Source organism: Tursiops truncatus, chromosome 6 (genome assembly GCF_011762595.2).
Source record: "Tursiops truncatus isolate mTurTru1 chromosome 6, mTurTru1.mat.Y, whole genome shotgun sequence".
In the NCBI taxonomy this organism is placed as follows: Eukaryota; Metazoa; Chordata; class Mammalia; order Artiodactyla; family Delphinidae; genus Tursiops; species Tursiops truncatus.
The window spans coordinates 3,093,794-3,113,539 of record NC_047039.1 but is presented as its reverse complement, the minus strand read 5'-3'; the positions used below and the strand labels follow the sequence as shown (position 1 = coordinate 3,113,539).

The 19,746-nt window shown below is 38.7% G+C and overlaps 1 protein-coding gene across 8 annotated transcripts in view; it reads right to left on the bottom strand.

Moving 5' to 3' along the window:
* CLCN3 (chloride voltage-gated channel 3) overlaps positions 1–19,746 on the bottom strand; it is an 83,172-nt gene that overhangs the window by 26,105 nt on the left and 37,321 nt on the right. For 7 of the 8 annotated variants that reach the window (XM_073805733.1, XM_019932345.3, XM_019932346.3 and 4 more), the window contains 2 exons: positions 5,704–5,861; positions 42–141 (listed from right to left, as the gene is read on the bottom strand). In XM_073805733.1, the coding sequence (XP_073661834.1) occupies positions 42–141; positions 5,704–5,861 (258 nt within the window). Of the gene's footprint in view, positions 1–41; positions 142–5,703; positions 5,862–19,746 lie in introns of those variants that run through there. The other variant, XM_073805732.1, reaches the window with a different exon arrangement.

The window sequence follows — 19,746 nt, the reverse complement described above, 5'->3', positions numbered from 1 at the left end:
CCTGTTAACCAAAAAAGGGTTACATTAAAAATTTTCTTTACCTGATGCCAATCCTGTTAGTGTTACTACTAGCCATCCTGACCACGCATCATACAAACTTTTTGTCATTTCCCATGCTGATTCTTTCTTTTTGCTGTTGATCTGAAATTAGAAATGTTTATGCTTCATTTTTCAAACTACGAGCAGAAGCCAGAGTTCTAGAATCTAACAATTTTCTCAGTTACTATACATGGAACAGTACTTTCTAAACTAAATAATGGGATAAGTGAGTTTGGGGCAGAATCAGGAGGTCAGACACCTGTGACCCAGATGACAAGCATTTACCCAGAAATCTGTATTTTTAACAAGAACCACAGGATGAGAGCAAAGGGGTCCACAAACCACATAAAGTCTGACACAGACTGTGTTAAACTGAATCAATCTTAGCTGGTATACATCTTTTATATTAACAGAAACAAGACATTATAGCTTGAAATGTCTGCCATTCCCTGCTCGTTCTCTGCTTCTAGCAGTTAGGTGGAACATAATGGTCTTTAAAAGGTAAGGTCAGTGAGTAACAGTACTATGCCCATAAATGCAGTACAAAGCAGTCACGTGAATCAAGGGGCTGCCAAAATGTGCAGGCCTGTAATATGCGAGAAAGGAGCACTCCAATCCCAGGGGAAGGGCCCCGTCACTGTGGAAGGCAGAAACGTCCTCTACCAATACAGAGCAGGAGGTAAGAGTCGCGGGACGGCAACAGATTTGACTTCCAGATCTCACTCTAAGACACAAGAGGGCAAGTCTCTCCTCTCTTCCCAAGAAACGATCCCTAACTTGCCCAAACCTCTTCTGTCCTACTATCACGGCTGCTTTACAAAGCCACATTCTCGGGCCAGGACTTCAGTGCTCCTTCATCCCACGGGAGGGCTACAGCCGGAATTCAATGATCTGGCCTATTTCAAACATTTGCTCTATTTCAAGCCACAAGGCTCCATTCAAAAGACTCAGTAAGTTCTAAATTGAATGCGGCAATTTTATTCCTTCTATATTATAAGCAACCAATCACAGATATTAACCATTCTTTAGAATTGAAGGTAGGTCATTCCTTTCAAAAACAATAAACCTCATGTTGCTTCTTCCTCTAAGTAAGAATAACTGTAATGTTTAATGAGATATAACATTAAGTAAACATTTGAAAATCATCTAAATGTTCATCAATATAGTACTGGTTAAATAAACTGCAGTACATCTATGTCATGAAAAACTCTGTAGCCATTAAAAAAGAATGAGATAAATGCAGTATCATTTGGGGGAGAAAAGCAAGGTATAAGTGTGTATAGGATGCTACCATTTATCTAAGAAAAATAAATAAATATATATGCTTGCATTTTAAAAAATAAAGGGACAAAACATAACATTGAAAGTGTGAATCATTACCTGTAAGAGGAGGAAGGCAATAAGTTGGGAGGCGCAGGGACTATAAAAGAAAGTAATTTGTATGTGGAACCCTAGTGGGTTAAACACTAAGGACAAAAAGTATCGTAAAAAAAGAAAACACTAAAACTCTTCAGTAAGCATGTTGCTGGCGAGAGTGTTGGTAGCGTTATTCTGAAATAACACATCTGCTGTGTGTGTGTTGTGAGGAGAAACAATGCATGTGACGCTGAGATTCTAGGCTTGGCTGAAAGGAGATACAGGCTTAAGGACTACAAGTCAAATGAAAGCCCTACAGCATTTAATTTAAATTAGAAGGTTCCTCTAAACTTAAGAGGCTAGAAACAATGGCCAGCCTGCAAGCAGTAAGAGCCTCCAGCGCTCAGGATGCCTGTGTACCATTTTCCTTCAAAGGAACCAGAGCTCCTTGGAGAGGTCCAGGTTCGGTGCAGGAAACGTGTAACATGAGCCAGGATTAACTTGTCTTCCCAGAATACATCAAAGTCTACTAAGCACGGGCCAAAGGACTCACACACCAACCTAAATAGGCTGCCACTGGTCAGAAATGGAATAACATGGGCATCAATAAGGATAATAATTGTGATGATTAAAACACATCAAATATGTTTAGGCCCATGAAGATACAGAAACAGCAACCAAACAAGCAAACCAAAACCTCACTGGTCAACTCTGAGGATGCTAGGGAGCCATGAGGTGTCAAACCTCCTCCCTTCTCTGAACAACCCGAACTTGAGGGAATCCAGGTAACTGGTGTGGGAAGGTTCTCTTTATAGAAAAAGTCAAGCTAATAAATAAAAACGGAATGAGAATTAGATTGCTACCATCCTGCGAAATACTGACATAAATATTTGAAATGATATAATGCTGAATTTGCTTCAAAATAAGCTGGGGGCGGGGGCAGCTTCCCTAGTGGTGCAGTGGTTGAGAGTCTGCCTGCCGATGCAGGGGACACGGGTTCGTGCTCCCGTACGGGAAGATCCCACATGCCACAGAGCGGCTGGGCCCATGAGCCGTGGCCGCTGAGCCTGCGCGTCCAGAGCCCGTGCTCCGCAACGGAGTGGCCACAACAGTCAGAGGCCCGTGTACCGCAAAAAAATAAAAATAAGCTGGGGTAGGAGGGCTACAAGGATAATTAAAAGTTTAGGGGAAAAAGGAATTAGATAGCTATACGCACTAATATAGAAACTTTTTTTTTTTAATTTGATGCTTTAAGAACAACAGTAAGAACATCTACATGTGGAACTTCCCAGCTTTAACAGAGTTTTATGCTTATATAAGCATATATTAAAGCACTGAAAATGATATTTGACTTACTTAGAAAGAGATGATTGATGTGAATAGCTAGGACACTCACTGACTACTTCACTTATTGTTATATTATTTGAAATGTTTTCAAGGACCATGGACTACTTTCATAACCAGAGAAAAAAAGGGATGTGTTGTGGTTTTAGTTTCAGTTTTCTCTATAATTTTATAAACACGGTATCTATGGACCCTTTCCTACCCCTCACTTGAGAACACACTTAAACCCTCCCTGAATATGTCAGTGACTCTGTAAAGTAATATAATTCCAAGTATAACTGTGTTTACCTAACAATCACACAAGGTATGGAATTTATAGTGTGTGTGATTTAGGCACACTGGATTAAAACAGTGGTTCTCGGGGGCTTCCCTGGTGGTGCAGTAGTTAAGAATCCACCTGCCAATGCAAGGGACATGGGTTCGAGCCCTGGCCAGGGAAGATCCCATGTGCCGCGGAGCAACTAAGCCCGTGCACCACAACTACTGAGCCTGTGCTCTAGAGCCTGTGAGCCACAACTACTGAGCCCACGTGCCACAACTACTGAAGCCTGAGCACCTAGAGCCCATGCTCCGCAACAAGAGAAGCCACCGCAATGAGAAGCCCGCGCACCTCAACGAAGAGTAGCCCCCGCTCACCGCAACTAGAGAAAGCCTGCGCGCAGCAACAAAGACCCAGCACAGCCAAAAATTAAAATTAAAATTAAAAAAAAATTTAAAAAAAATTAAAAAAAAAAAAAACAGTGGTTCTCATGGTGTGGCCCAGACACCCTGTGTGTCCCTGAGACCTTTTCTCAGGGGTCTTCATGGTCAAAGCTATTTTCATAGTAATATTAAAACACGATGTGCCTTTTTCACCATGTTGATGCTTTCACTGACAACGCAAAAACGATAACATAACTGCTGGGTCCTCAGCAGAGTCAAGGCGGTGGCATCCAAACACCCTGGCAGTCATCACATTCTTCACTGCCACTTAGAGCTAAAAGGTAAGTTAAGTGCCAGTTTCACTTTGAAATGTCTTTGAGGAAGCAGTAAAAAGTATTGCGCCCAGTCTACTGAGGCTTCCTAACATTGCGTGTGATGACTGAAGTATACACACAGCACTTCCGATGCACACTGAAGCCAGAGGCGAGGCCTTGAGGAAAAGCACCTGTGCGATCTACTTGAGCTGCAAAACAAACCACTTCCATGGAACACCCATATTACTTGAAAGAAAACCACCAAGCCATGGTTTTTCAGACTTGGAAATTTGACAGGTATTTTTCTCAAAAATGAACCAAGTAAGCCTGTCATTTCAAGTAAAATGTGTATTCGTTTCCAGTGATAGAATTTGAGCTTTCAAGTAAAAATGAATGTTAGAAAACTTGTAGCCATCACTATAAGAATGACAGATCCCAGTCCTTAAAGACGTTTCTGAGGAGATCAGGGTTGATATTAACAAATGTGCCTTTTTTGATATTGTATAATGATATGGTGTAATGAAAGTGTCAACTATTGAAAGAACTGCATGAATCAATGATTCACTATTTTTCTCTTTCTTTCTTATTTTTTTTTTTACTATTTTTCAAAGGATCATGGCATAATATTACAAAATCATCCATTCGAAGTTCAACAGGAACCAAGAGATTTTAATGTAATAGGAGACAAAAAGTTCATTGATACAGTTTCAGATTACACAGTGCATCTAACCTTTAAGAAACTACCACTTGTCACTGTCACTGTCATGCAGTATCAAAGAATATCCACAATGATCTGAAAAGGTTATTAAAATACTCCTGGCTTTTCCAACTACACATCTGTGTGAGGCTGGATTTTCTTCACGTACTTCAATCAAAACATATCACAACAGATTGCAGCAGCAGATATGAGAAACCAGCAGTTTTCAGTAAACCAGACAACAATGAATGAATGATTTATAAAGATGTAATACAATGTCACTCTCTCATTAAATATTTTTTATTTTGGAAAATAGTTATTTTTCATAAAAATATGTTTTTTATGTTAACATGTAATGGGTTTGTTATTGTTACTTTTAAATGAATTAATATTTTTGAAATTTCTCAGTTTTAGTATCTAATACGGTATTACCTCTTATTTTCAGTTACACTCCATTTATAATGTTCCCAGAAAAGGTAAATATTGACTGATGAATCTCAGAAGCAGTACTTTTCATAAACAATATAATCTAAGTCCAACTTTAGGTTTAATACACATATATACATTATTATGAAAGGTAATACCTAATTTGTACAAGCCATTATTTCATTTACAAGTAACTTTCAGAGCTCAAATTTGCAAACGGCCTTTTAGAATTTGGAATTTTATTTTCAAGAGATTTTTTTTTCTCTTTTAAAATTATTTTTGGATTACACTGTATCAGTAAGGCACAATTGACAACAAAAAAGTTAACATAAGTTGTAGTTTTTAGCAAAAGCCATTCTTTTTTTGATTAGTGATTCATTACAACGTTCAATATGCCCTATACTGGACTCAATTTGAGAAACATCTCAGAATTTAAAACCAGGAAAGGAGATAAAAGAAAACAGCAAAACCCCGGGAAACTATCTCCCCAGTAAGCTGCTTCTTTTTCCAACAACTGAAATTATGTAATACGTCTCCTCTTTTGCCGTAGCTGCTGTGCTGCTCAAAGTCAGATATCATGCTGACTGCTACATCTTGAACTTGGCTTCATCCTCCCTCAATTCACATGCCGCGTTTTCCCTTTCCTTCCTGCTTTGTCTTACTATACTTCTTTGATTTTAAGCTACTTCAAATCCTTTCCAGAAAGACATGGGATATAAATAAACGTTTAAAAAGTTACATAGAGAAAAAACATATTACTTATAAAATGTAGGCATTTACTTGAATGTACTTTTAATGTATAACATATTTTGGCAGGCCAAGATCACATATTAGTAAATGATCTGATTGTGCACTGTCATTTTAAAGATTACTGAAAACACTCACCCGTCTATGCCTTTCCCTGTCTTTACATCTCTCCCGCACCCAATCGATGGTGTGGAAATCGTCATAGGTACCCACACCGGGGATGGGTTCATCCAGAAGGTCCAGCAGGTGGGTGGAACTGCTGATGCTGCCTCCGTTTGTCATTGTGTAATGAGTTCCTACAAAGCAAAAAGGGGACAATGAGTGCGTTCTGTGAGACACAATGGTGAACTATGCTGCCTCCTCAGCAGTTCATTAGGGATTCATAAAGAAATAGTTATCACTCGAAATAATTACACTAAAACAGAGGCAGGAAAGCATTAGAAAAATTCATCTGAGACTTGGAAATAGGCAAAAAGACTATGGCATGTCCTTTCCAACTCACACACGATCCCCTAAACCAGCTTTGTCATCAAGCTGGTTCCCTCATTAGAGTTAAATAAATACTTGACAAGTGTCCACTATGTAACAGACTTGAAGGTACAAGGAAGGAGACAAAGACAATTCACAAAAAATAAAAACTGGCTATTAAATTTGAAAAGAAGTTCAATCTAACACAGAAAAAGAAATGCAGATAAAACCTACAATAGCATTTTCCTCTATCAGATTGGTAAAGATTAAAAAAGCTGGCTAACGCACTGAGTTGGCAAAGTTATGGGGAAAAGAGGTCCTGCCACAAAAGCATTAGTTTCAGTATAAACTTGTATAACCTCTTTGGGCAGGCAAAGCTACACAGACAATCTCCAACCCAGCGGCCATATATCTAGGAATTCTTCCTGCACTTATCCTTGTACAAGTCCATAAATCATGCAAAGTGTGGGGAGAACATCTTACTAGTGCTCCAGAAAGTAGGCAAAAACAAATGCCAGATGCTTATGATCTAAAAGAGGGGTCAGCAAAAGAGCCAGAGAGTATATCTTTTAGGCTTTGGAGGCCGTATAGTCAGAACTACTCAACTTTGCCACGGTAGCACAAAAGAAGGCATAGACAATATATAAATGAATGAATATGGCTGTGTTTCAATAATAGTTTATTTACAGGTGAAGAGCGAGATCTGACCCCTGACCCTATTTTCAAGTGCAGATCAGCATGTTTAATTTGAAAATCATTTAGTAAAATTTATTTTGGTTTAAAAGTTACGCTTACATGTATATTTAAATACAGAGAAAACAGTATGAAAAGATATGAAACAACATGTTAATAATGGTTACCTCTGACAAGTAGATTTGTTAGAAAAAGCAGAGAATGAACTTTGTCTGCATAACCCTTGTAGGTATATAAATATACCTATCAATATCAATGAAAATTACTTTTCTAAATAAACACACACACGATTAATAGGGATGTGAACGGGACTGAGAATAAAGGAATCCTAATGGATCTAACAATTAGGTAAGTGAAAAGAGCAACAAACTGCTACCAAAAGGCCCAGATGCTAGCCTCAGACAGCTAAGTCACTCTGGACAACTCATCTTCAAATATTAAGCATCTAAATGATATATGTTATATATCATTTTGTTATACCTTATAACAAAGACGTATAAGCAAAGAAGCATTTGGAATTTTTCTAAAGCCCTAAAAATTTAGAAAAGCTGGTACATAATTTCAAACAGGTGATCTTAGCATAAGTGATTACAGATTACATCTTCAAATTATGTAGCAGTAATATAGATTTTATGCCAAAAATAATCATCTAAAAGTGTATCATTTTAATAAAAATGTACTAACTGATATAGAATAAGGAGTGGCACTATACTAATGTTTAAACAAACACTATAAAAAGAAACCCAAGAAAGCAGTTTATTTTATTCTGTGGCTTTTAAGGAATGGAGCAAAATTTCCAGACCACTCTTGCAGTCTGATGGTTTAAACTGACTTGTTCTCTTTCGTTTACAAAGAAACTATCATAAATGTTAAGTCATTCACCAAAGGATCACGTGGCAAAGCCAGAATCTGAACTTCCCCCTCGCTATAAACAACGCCTAGTTTAGAGCACGAGGGGGTCTTGAAGCAGTGGGGCGGTGGGAGGGAGAGACACACACAGCCACCATGCTGAGACAGAGACTCATTTTGTTACTGTTCAGACAGAAACCGAACGGACGTCACTGTGGGTTGCAAGCTCTGTTTCTTGATCATTCAAAGAGGCAGTATTAGGAACAAGCATTAAGACAAAAAGGGTTAGTATTTCAAACAATGTAATAAGTACTTAATATTGTGCTAATAAACTTAATGTCTCTTTACTTCTACCAGATAGAACAGAGTTCTCTCTTACCTCCCCATTTAATACATTTGTGCTTGCCTTGGAAAGGTGTAAAACTTCTAAAAGGAGAGGAGTGTACTGATTTCAGTGTTTTGGCAGAAGCCCTCCGGGAATAAATAATTCACCGTTTTGGCTGAGGGTTTAAAGGCCCAAGTCCTGCAATGGCCCATGCTTGCTTACATAAAACATCTGCTCTAAACCTTCCTCTTCAGCCTTTACATACACACTAGCTCTTTCTTCCTCCCTCTATCCTGACTTTATTTACTAATTTCCACTTTGTGAAAGCTGACTGAAAGGCCACAAATTTTCTTAAGAAAAAGCGACAGGAGAGTAAAAATAATAAGAGCATGTATAATATCTTGATGAATTTCAGAAATCTGACTCCGCTTTCTGTACGATAATACTAAAATTGGTCACTGTGAGGATGGATTTTGGAGGGAAGCACCAAAGCCTGTACACCATTTAGGAAGACTTCTGGGGGGCTCTGCCCAAAACGCATAATCAGCACTACAAATCCAAGCTGAGGGAAATTCTGCAAGATAAATGGTTTGCATTCTTCAACAATGTCAAAGTCACGAAAGACAAAGCATGACTGAGGAGCGGCTCTAGATTAAAGGAGACCAAAGAGACAGCCACAGAACATGACCTGTGCGCTGGACGAGCACAGCAGGTCTGGGACAGACATGTTTGCGCTTCTGTATTAAAGGACACAGGGCAACAAGCAGCATATCTGAAAACAGCCTGTAGCTCTAATAACAGTACTGTATCAATGTCAATTTTCTGAGTTTGAAAACTGTACTTAGCTATACATAAGCTATATACCCTTCCATAAGGAAATACACACTGAAGTATTTAGAGGTTAAAGCGTATCACGTCTGCATCTTACCCTTATAGAGTTCAGGAAAAAATTACATGGTAATTATATGCACCACATACATATAAATAGCCGTATAGATTATGGATTACACAAAAAACAGTAGATATAACAGCAAGAGAAAGAACAAGACACAGGATGAACAAATGTGGTAAAATGTTAACATTTCAGGAACCTGGGTGAAGGGTATATGGGATTCTCCGCACTATTTTTCAACATCTCTAAGTGTGAAATTAAAAGAAAAAAAATTTTTAAGTCTACTGTGATATATTTTGCAAACTTGAAACTTTTCCCCTATTTGCCCTTATCTGGGTAGAGTTGAAGAGACATGAACTACTGATCTTTATTATTATCTTCTATGAAAAATCAAAAGCAAAATTTCTATAGCACCTAACAAGCATGCACACAATATGTCACCAGCCCCAGGATGAGAATTCCCAACCGTCTGCACCATGCGGGTACTAAGCAAACACAGAGTGTATCCCTCCAACAGGCTTCTGAGCTAGGGAGGGGCAGGGAGAGACCACTATGCCTAATGTCGGAGGCAGCACCACACACACATCCACAGAAGCCCTGTGTCTTGCCTCAGTGACTTTCAAATCATTAGTCTGGAGGAACTACCCTGACATCTAACTTACATAACTACACAGTAATTCAAAAGTCCTGAAAGTCAGATATAAAGCATTCAACTTTTTAAACCAGAGGACCCTGTGCACCAATGATCTATGTTTTGGGACTTTTATGTGTGTCCCTTGGAATTTCTGGGGCTGCCACTGCACATTTTAGGGTAGGAATTAGCCAGAGCAGTTTGTGTCCCCAACAGACTATTTGAAGTCAGTCTGTCCTCTCATGCCTATTTGCTTCTACCTGACACAGCAATGCTGTTTGAAAAAAGTGGAGTATGGGAGAAATGCTGATTGGTCTTGGTTTTGGGGGAGCCCAAAGAAACAGAGATTCACTGTTTCGCCTCTAAATTATTCCGAAAAGAGGTTTGAGTCCTTCTTGTGACTCTTGCTATCAAATCGGCTTAGAAAGTAACCAAGATGGATTTTGCTAAGAAAGTAAAATAACACCTTTTTGCTAGTTGATTACAATATTTCTCTGGCTCTGATAAATATAATTAAAAGGAATCTCCCAGAAGAAAAAGGCAGACATTTCTTTTTTTTCTTTTTTTGGCTGTGCCATGTGGCATGCGGGTTCTTAGTTTCCCCACCAGGGATAGAACCCATGCCCCCTGCAGTGGAAGCACGGAATCTTAAACACTGGACCACCAGGGAAGTCCAAAAACGCAGACATTTCAATCTGGCTTTAACCTCTCTCCTTTCATCCTGTTTCTTACTGGGTTATTATTAACAAATGAAAGATATATCATATTGAATGCAAAATCAATTAACATATTTTTTATGTTTAAAGTCTGCTTTGGACTTCTCTGGTGGCGCAGGGTTAAGAATCCGCCTGCCAAAGCAGGGGACACAGGTTCGAGCCCTGGTCCGGGAGGATCCCACATGCCGCGGAGCAACTAAGCCCGTGCACCACAACTACAGAGCCTGTGCTCTAGAACCCACGAGCCACAACTACTGAGCCCACATGCCACAACTACTGCAGCCCGCACGCCTAGAGCCCGTGCTCCGCAACAAGAGAAGCCACTGCAATGAGAAGCCCACGCATCACAACGAAGAGTAGCCCCTGCTCGCCGCAACTAGAGAAAGCCCGCGCGCAGCAAAGAAGACCCAACGCAGCCAAAAATAAATACATAAATAAATTTATTTTTTTAAAAAGTCTGCTTTACTATTGCTAAATAAAATTCAAGAATCAGCTGACTATTAAAAAAAAGGATTCACACTTTTACGTTAGTATGTGTGTGACATCGTTACATGCATTTTCTTTTATAGTTTGTTCTGCCAAACGTGGAAATCTGAATAGTACAAAGAAGGAGAAAAGGAAAGACTTTCTGTCCTATTCTAAACTGGGTAGGGAACATTCATTTCTAACAGGATCACAGAAATGCCTATATATCCCACAGTACGAGTAATTTTAAAGGTATTATGTTTCCTAACAATAACAATGGTTTTTAAATGTTCCTAATTATCATTTCTTTGTGTATAGTTCACTGCAACCTAGATTCGTTTAAAGTTTAACTTTCATATGATAAAATGAGATGAACACAAATAAATTATATTTGTGTGTTAATAAAATTCTTAGAAGCAACTGTGTAAGTTATCCAGCTTCCCCTCTCCACTTCACCTTATGCATGAATGTAGCACATACCTTGCAGGTAATGCCACAAGCACAAATTAAAGTTCTCTCATATGTGGGACTTCCCTGGTGGTCCAGCAGTTAAGACTCCGTGCTCCCGGACTTCCCTGGTGGTGCAGTGGTTGAGAATCCGCCTGCCAATGCAGGGGACACGGGTTCGACCCCTGCTCCTGGAGGATCCCACATGCCGCAGAGCAGCTAAGCCCGTGCTCCACAACTACTGAGCCTGTGCTCTAGAGCCCGCGAGCCACAACTACTGAGCCCATGTGCCACAAGTACTGAAGCCCGGGTGCCTAGAGCCCGTGCTCCACAACAAGAGAAGCCACTGCAATGAGAAGCCTGTGCACCACAACAAAGAGTAGCCCCCACTCGCCGCAACTAGAGAAAGCCCATGCGCAGCAGTGAAAACCCAATGCAGCCAAAAATAAATAAAATAAAATAATATATTAAAAAAAAATTAAAAAACTCCGTGCTCCCAATGCAGGGGGCCTGGGTTCGATCCCTGCTCATGGAACTAAGATCCCACATGCCACAACTACTGAGCCTGCACGCCGCAACGAAGAGCCCACGTGCTGCAATGAAGATCCAGTGCGGCCACAATAAATAAATAAATAATAAATTTTAAAGTTCTCTCATATGTTAAGCGCATCTCTCTTTCTTTCCTAAAATATTATTTTAAGGGTTGGCTAATTAGGAAATTATAACATGACTTTCCTAAAGCTGTTCTCTGTCCAGAAGACAAAGAGGTCGACAGGATGAAATAAAGGGGTGAGGCCGCACTTCCCCGACAAGGCCTCTCTTTGCCTCAGTGAAAACTCTTGTTATAGGTGCATGAACACAAAATGACATGATTTACTTGGACCTCCCATTTCTCAAAGCATGTGCAGCTCTCACTGATCTATCTGTGGAGACAGTAGCAGAGACGTACCAGGACACCTTTTGGAAATACTACTCATCAGGTTCCTTATCCGACACGATCTCCTCGTCCTCTCCACAGGTGTTCCCCACCAATTCAGGAAACACCCACCACCACAGGGAAAGAAACACACAGCAGAACACAGAAAACAACATTCAGCACTGTGGCTTCTTTCACTGTGGGAAAAAAAGTTAAGAACAAGAAAAAGATTAAAAATTTAAAAATTAATTGGAAAAGAGGATGACTAGGTACATGTATGTTCATTGTATATACTGTTTTTAATGCAAACTAACCTAAATGATACAGTACATCACAACAGTTATAGTAGTCTGAAGTCCTTTGAAAATGATATGCATATGCGTTTAATGACATGAGATGGTTTTTAGAAAGTATGTTGAGTAATGAAAATATGCTAAAAGCTTATAAATAAATGTGGCTAACTAGATCTTATCTTTTTTTCTTGTATAAAATGTTAAAAGCTGAAACCAGTTGCCAGTTTAACTATTTTAAACTCTCTTGTTTACTCAATTCCCTCTCCTTGCTTCTCCCACAAACCTTATGTAACTGTGTAGAATTGCTTCTTCATCTGTTCTTTTTTCAACCCAAGGCTTATTGCAGAAACTCTCTTTTTTACTTAAAACATTTTGAAACCCAGAAACCCACTGCTTACAACTCAAAGGTATTGGCTTTTAAGACTTTGCCTTTTACGTGGGTTTCAAAAGCCTGAGTTGGAAACTCAGCCCCTGCTCGCTGCAACTCGAGAGAGCCCACACACAGCAACGAAGACCCAGTGCAGCCAATAAATAAATAAATAAGTAAATATATTAAAAAAGGAAATACCATTAAAAAATAAAATAAAATGTATGCCCAATGACCAACCTTTCCATAAAATGGACTTCATATAATTTAAATATCACCAACAATATTTCATAGTTCAAATATCACTAACACTAAAATATCAATACCTCAGCAAGTAGGAAAATTTATCCAATCAATGAGCTGTAACTGGTTTGCAGCTTTCTTGCAAAAATAACTTTATTAATAAGAGGACTTTTTGCCTTGTTTATTTTTTCCCCAGACACAAAAGCATACCTATGTAAACACAACTTTATTATTTATTAACATCTATAATCTAAACAAAGAGTTTTTAAATTATCTGTCGGAAAATTTTAATTTATGTTATTTATTTTGTTTTGGTTTTGGGTTTTGTATTGAAGTATAGTTGATTTACAATGTTACATTAGTTTCAGGTGTACAGCAAAGTGATTCAGTTATACATATATATCTATTCTTTTTCAGATTCTTTTCCCTTATAGGTTATTACAAAATATTGAGTAGACTTCTCTGTGCTATACAGTAGGTCCTTGTTGGTTATCTATTTTATATATAGTAGTGTGTATATGTTAATCCCAAACTCCTCATTTATTCCCCCTGCTTTCCCCCCTTTGGTAACCATAAGTTTGTTTTCTGTGTCTGTGGGTATATTTCTATTTTGTATATAAGTTCATTTGTATCACATTTTTTTTTAGATTCCACATATAAGCAATATCATGTATTTGTCTTTGTCCAGTATGCTTCACTTAATATGATAATCTCTAGATCCATCCATGTTGCTGAAAATGGCATTATTTCATTTTTTATGGCTGAGTAATATTCCATTGTATATATATACCACATCTTCATTATCCATTCATCCGTCAATGGACATTTAGGTTGCTTCCATGTCTTGGCTATTGTAAATAGTGCTGCTATGAACACTGGGGTGCATGTATCTTTTCAAATTATGGTTTTCTCCAAATATATGTCCAGGAATGGGATTGCAGGATCATATGGTAGCTCTATTTTTAGTTTTTTAAGGACCCTCCATACTGTTCTCCATAGTGGCTGCACCAATTTACATTCCCACCAACAGTGTAGGAGGGTTCCTTTTTCTCCACACCCTCTCCGGAATTTATTATTTGTAGATGTTTTAATGATGGCCATTCTGAGCATTGTGAGGTGATACGTCACCGTAGATTTGATTTGCATTTCTTTAATAATTAGCGATACAGAGCATCTTTTCATGTGCTTTTTGTCTATCTGTATGTCTTCCTTGGAGAAATGTCTGCCTATTTTCTGAATAGGTTGTGGGTTTTTTTGATATTGAACTGTATTAGCTGTTTGTATATTTTGGAGATTAATCCCTTGTCAGTCACATTGTTTGCAAATATTTTCTCCCATTCTGTAGGTTTCCTTTTCATTTTGTTTATGGTTTCCTTGGCTGTGCTAAAGCTTTTAAGTTTAATTAGGTCCCATTTGTTTATTTTTATTTCCATTGCTCTAGGAGACGGATCCAAAAAGATACTGTTATGATGTATGTCAGAGTGTTCTGCCTAAGTTTTCCTCTAGAAGTTTTAGAGTATTTGGTCTTACATTTAGGTCTTTAATCCATTTTGAGTTTACTTTTGTGTATGGTGTTACAGAATGTTCTAATTTCATTTTTTTACATGTAGCTGTCCAGTTTTCCCAGCACAACTTACTGAAGAGACTGTCTTTTCTCCACTGTATATTCTTGCATCCTTTGTTGTTGATTAATTGACCATAAGTGCATGGGTTTATTTCTGGGCTTTCCATCCTGTTCCACTGATCTATATGTCTGTTTTTCTACCAGGACCATACTGTTCTGATTACTGTAGCTTTGTAGTATGGTTTGAACTCAGGGAGCCTGATTCCTCCAGCTCCATCTTTCTTTCTAAAGATTGCTTTGGCTATTCGGGGGTCTTCTGTACTTCCATACAAATTTTAACATTGGTAATTTGATAGGGATTGCACTGAATCTGTAGATTACCTTGGGTAGTATAGTCATTTTGACAATACTGATTCATCCAGTCCAAGAACATGGTGTATTTTTCCATCTGTTTATGTTGTCTTCAGTTTCTTTCACCAGCCTCTTACAGTTTTCAGAGCACAGGTCTTTTGCCTCCCTAGATAAGTTTACTCCGAGGTATTTTATTCTTTTTGATGCGATGGTAAATGGGACTGTTTCCTTAATTTCTCTTTCTGATCTTTTGTTGTTAGTGTACAGAAATGCAACAGATTTCTGCGTATTAATTTTACATCCTGCAACTTTACCGAATTCTTTAATGAGCTCTAGTAGTTTTCTGGTTATATTATTATTTAAAGAAATATTTTCATCAATGGGAAAAGAATAGTCTCTTCAACAAACGATGCTGGGACAATGGGCTAGCTATATGTAAAAGAATGAAGTTGGACCCTACCTACCTCACACCATACATGAAAATTAACTCAAAATGGATCACAGACCCAAATGTAAGGGCTAAAATTATTAAACTCTTAAAAGGAAACAGAGGAGTAAATCCTTTTGACCTTGGGTGAGGCAATGGTTTTGCAGATAAAACACCAAAGCACAGGTGGCAAAAGAAAAAACAGATAAACCAGACTACATCAGAATTAAGATAATCGCTCCCACCTAGAGGCCAGACATTGTGTGTAATACTAACAATAAAAGAACTAACATGTATTGAGTGCTTACTGTGTGCTAGACATTGTTCTCAGCACTTTACATATATTAGCTCATTTAATCCTCACAACCACCCCAGGAGATAGGTATTACGATCTCCATTTTACAAATTAGAAAAGGCAGGCACAGAGAGTTAAGAGATATGCCCAGGGCCACATAGTAAGTAGTGGAACATGGATTCAAACTCAAGTAGTTTGATTCCAAAGGCATTTCTTACCACTCTGAGTACTGCCTAAAAATAGCTTCACGGTTTGTTTGCTTGTTGCTCTGCAAGTAGGTTAAGACTGTTGATGCTGCCTTCTCCCAAAACACCTACACACATGCACTGAGCGCTCATACAATTAACACAACTCGACCCTTCACCATCACCAGCCCTTTCTGCCTTTGGCCCCAGACCACAAGTCTGCTGCACAAGTTGTCACTGGCACTGCTTTGGTACCAGCACTCACATCCCTGTGCTTCAGCAGAGGTCAGTGACAATTACACATCCCATTCTCATCCTCAGGTTGTTCCAAACTCATCTCAGGCGCAGGAAGCAGAGCCAACTGCCCCTCCAGGGGTTTACTTAGAAACTGGTTTTCAAACTTTTTTTAACGGTGGCCCACAGCAAGAAATATTTCTCACTGACACAGTATACACATATGCACCTAAGTAAAACCAAAGTCTAGCATATTTACTATTTGGCATATACTCTGGTATTTTTACTTTCTGTTTCCTTCCTTCCTCTTTTTTTTCTTTTTTTAAATATTCGTCACAACCCAACATGCTGAAACCTGTAATTTGACAAACAATGAACTAGAGAAATACAGACATTAATGAAATTGTCTGCTTTCCCACAAATAAAAACCTTTATATTCCCACCCACTAGTCCTCAATATATATTTGCTGAACTGAGCTACAAAAAAATAGTACTTAATTGTTACACCTTAGAGTGAACTAATTTATTAGTAAATTTCACCATCACACTTCTTCCGCAGTCTAAGTCTTTTCTCAAAGGGGAATATCCAAATAATAGCTCTACATGCAAAAGTAGGTATATATTTGTTTACTAAGACTATTGCTTATTACCGCTGGGGTCAATCTCAAAAGATTTGAGAGCAGTGATCCCTGCCATTTAAGCTCATAGGCAGATTACTGTGCTATCACACACACATAAAACATATATGCCTTTATTTTAAATTATGGAATAAGGCAGGCAGAAATCTAAAATTCTGCATATTCCCTGACAGCCCAGTTTCAGCTGTGTATTACGAGCAGGAAGTCTAGTCCCCAGTGGATTTTCTCCTCCCTCTGTGACCCTATTGATAAGAAATGGTCACCCTGGTGAGGGAGGGGAAAGTGAGTGTTGTAAGTTGATAGTGGAAGTCCCAGAATGTCAGCAGATTTCCAAATGGAAGATTAAAAGTGTAACAGCACAGTGCTGGTACTTAGGAGGTGGTCAACGGGACATCTGCTGGATAAATTAATATGATAAATAAAGTATTTACTCTTTAAATTTGTTCTGCCATTCACAGTCATACTTAACTGCCACCTATTTAAACGGCAAAGCCTTGCAAATTAAAACCAAATGGCAAAGAAGCTGACAGAAGATACAGGACCAGTAAGTAGCAATGCTAAATTACCCAATTCACTGTTTCCTTCTCTGTTCTATTGACAGCCCAAAATAAAAAGCCACATTCTTAGGTAGGGATGATAAAGTGGGTATTAAGACATCTGTATAACTGGAAACAAGTACCATGTTCATTTATTATCTCTGCACATAAGATGATCTGTAGATTACATGAAAAAAAAGATTCATGGAATTTGCTCTCTTAAACGGGTGGAGGGAATAAATTGACAAACTAAAGCAAATCCATCTTTGATCTAGTTAAGGTTGTAAAGAACTACCAAAAACTATGAATTAAACATCTGTTTATTAAAAAACAAAAACAAAACTCTAAAATACAATTTAAGCCACCAGTCTCCTGTGGCCTCGTGTCAGCACGAAACAGAGACCTCAATGCTGGGAAAACAGCCAAAATCACAAACCTAATCTACGTGGCAAGAGACCTGCTCACGTTTTGATATCTTGAAACACAAAGCATTTTTAACTTACAACAAGCCATGAGATGGTATAAAATTAACCATACTAAAAGTGTCAGCTAATTTTAGAAAACAGAGCTAGAGGTAGTAATATGAAACACATTTAACTGAAGATTTTAAATTCATATACTGTGGGCAAAATAAATCTAAAGATAGGCTTTGTTTTATAGTATTATTTTAGAATACAAAGACTTTTTGACATCAGATGAATTAATTTGTAAGAAGAGATTTAATTTTCTAGTTGGCTAGAAGATTAAAGGTAAGAGAAGTACAATAACGACTCGAATCCTAAAATAATTTTACAAAGAATCTACAGAATGCCCCTGTGGCAATAAGAATCTAACACCTGGATTTTCAAATAACGTGCAAAAAATGCTAACTACTGATACTTTCAGGAGGGAATAAAAATGAACAAATTCATCTATTATAATAGGAAGAAAAAAGCTTTACTTAAATATATGTCTGAGCTAATGGATGTCAACAAATGATTTCAGGTAGAAGCTTTAAAAAACAAAACAAAAAAACCCTTGGGAATTCCCTGGTGGTCCAGTGGTTAGGACTCAGCGCTTTCACTGCTCTGGGCCCGGGTTCATTCCCTGGTCAGAGAACTAAGAACCCGCAAGCTGCTCGGCGCAGCAAAAAAATTTTTTAAATAAATTTAAAAAAAAAAACACCTCAAACTTTATTTCAGAAGGAAAGCCACACCTCTTGTGGTCTAAGACCAGTGTTAGTCTAGCATTCAAGTTCCTCTGGGATCTGGCACTCTTCTACCTTCCTAAAGGACCCCTTTAGCCGACCCAGTGACACAACAAAACTAATCAGGGAAAAACATACTAGGCACTTGGTCCCATCAGAGCACTTACTAGCCTATCCTCCCCACCAGGAACGCGTATCAAATCCCCTGTGGACGTGGAAACTCGGCCGACTTTGATAACACTTCTCAAAAGAAGACTGGTCTCCACCCCCCCCACCCCCCCAAAACAGACTCACAGAACATGCAGTCTGTACCATTCACGAGAAATTAGCTTCCTTGGGGTTTTGTTTGTTTGTCTGTAAACCTGGGAAGCCTTCTTACGCTCCTACCAGACTGCACATACCAAGTTATCACAGGGACATACACAGTGCAAAGCAGTGTGGCTCCACGATCAGACTATGAGTCTCATCATCTGCACCGAATCCTGACTTTTCTTGAACATTTCTTTTTTTTTTTTTTTTTTGCGGTACGCGGGCCTCTCACTGCTGTGGCCTCTCCCGTTGCGGAGCACAGGCTCCGGACGCGCAGGCTCAGCGGCCATGGCTCACGGGCCCAGCCGCTCCGCGGCATGTGGGATCCTCCCAGACCGGGGCACAAACCCGTATCCCCTGCATTGGCAGGCGGACCCCCAACCACTGCGCCACCAGGGAAGCCCCTTGAACATTTCTTTACCTCAGTTTTGTCAACAGGAAAATGGAGATTATAACCGTTCCTACTTCACAGTCTGTGACAGGGGTTAAAATAATTTGTTACACATCAATGAGCTGACACACGTAAAGCACTTATTAGAACAGTGTATAGGTATTAGCTTTTATTAATATCACCATTACTACTCCCACCAGTTCTCCACAGCACCTGAGAGTGCCTTACACACACAAGAGAGCTCAACACAAACTTCAAAGGAAACAATATTCAAATAATGCTAAAAGTCCCAAAGATCAAATGCACTATAAGGGCCTGTTAGGATAAAAAAGAATTCAACCTCCAAACTACCTAAACTTCATGAACAAATAAGGAAAAAAGTTAAAGTATAAAACTAATAATGCAAATAAACCAAAGGTTTTCTTCCCCCCACCCCCCGATGAAAATGGAAGAGATATTTTATGAAAGAACTTAATAGTGTCTGACAGGAAATTTACTCCCAAAGATAACTATTCTAAAATGACATATTAATTTCTAATCCATCAACAATATATTAACTAATTCTATTTTTTTTAATAAATTTACTTATTTTATTTATTTATTTTTGGCTGTACTGGGTCTCCATTGCTGCGTGCAGGCTTTCTCTAGTTGCGGTGAGCAGAGGCTGCTCTTCGTTGCGGTGCACGGGCTTCTCATTGTGGTGGCTTCTCTTGTTGTGCAGCACGGACTCTAGGCATGCGGGCTTCAGCAGTTGTGGCTT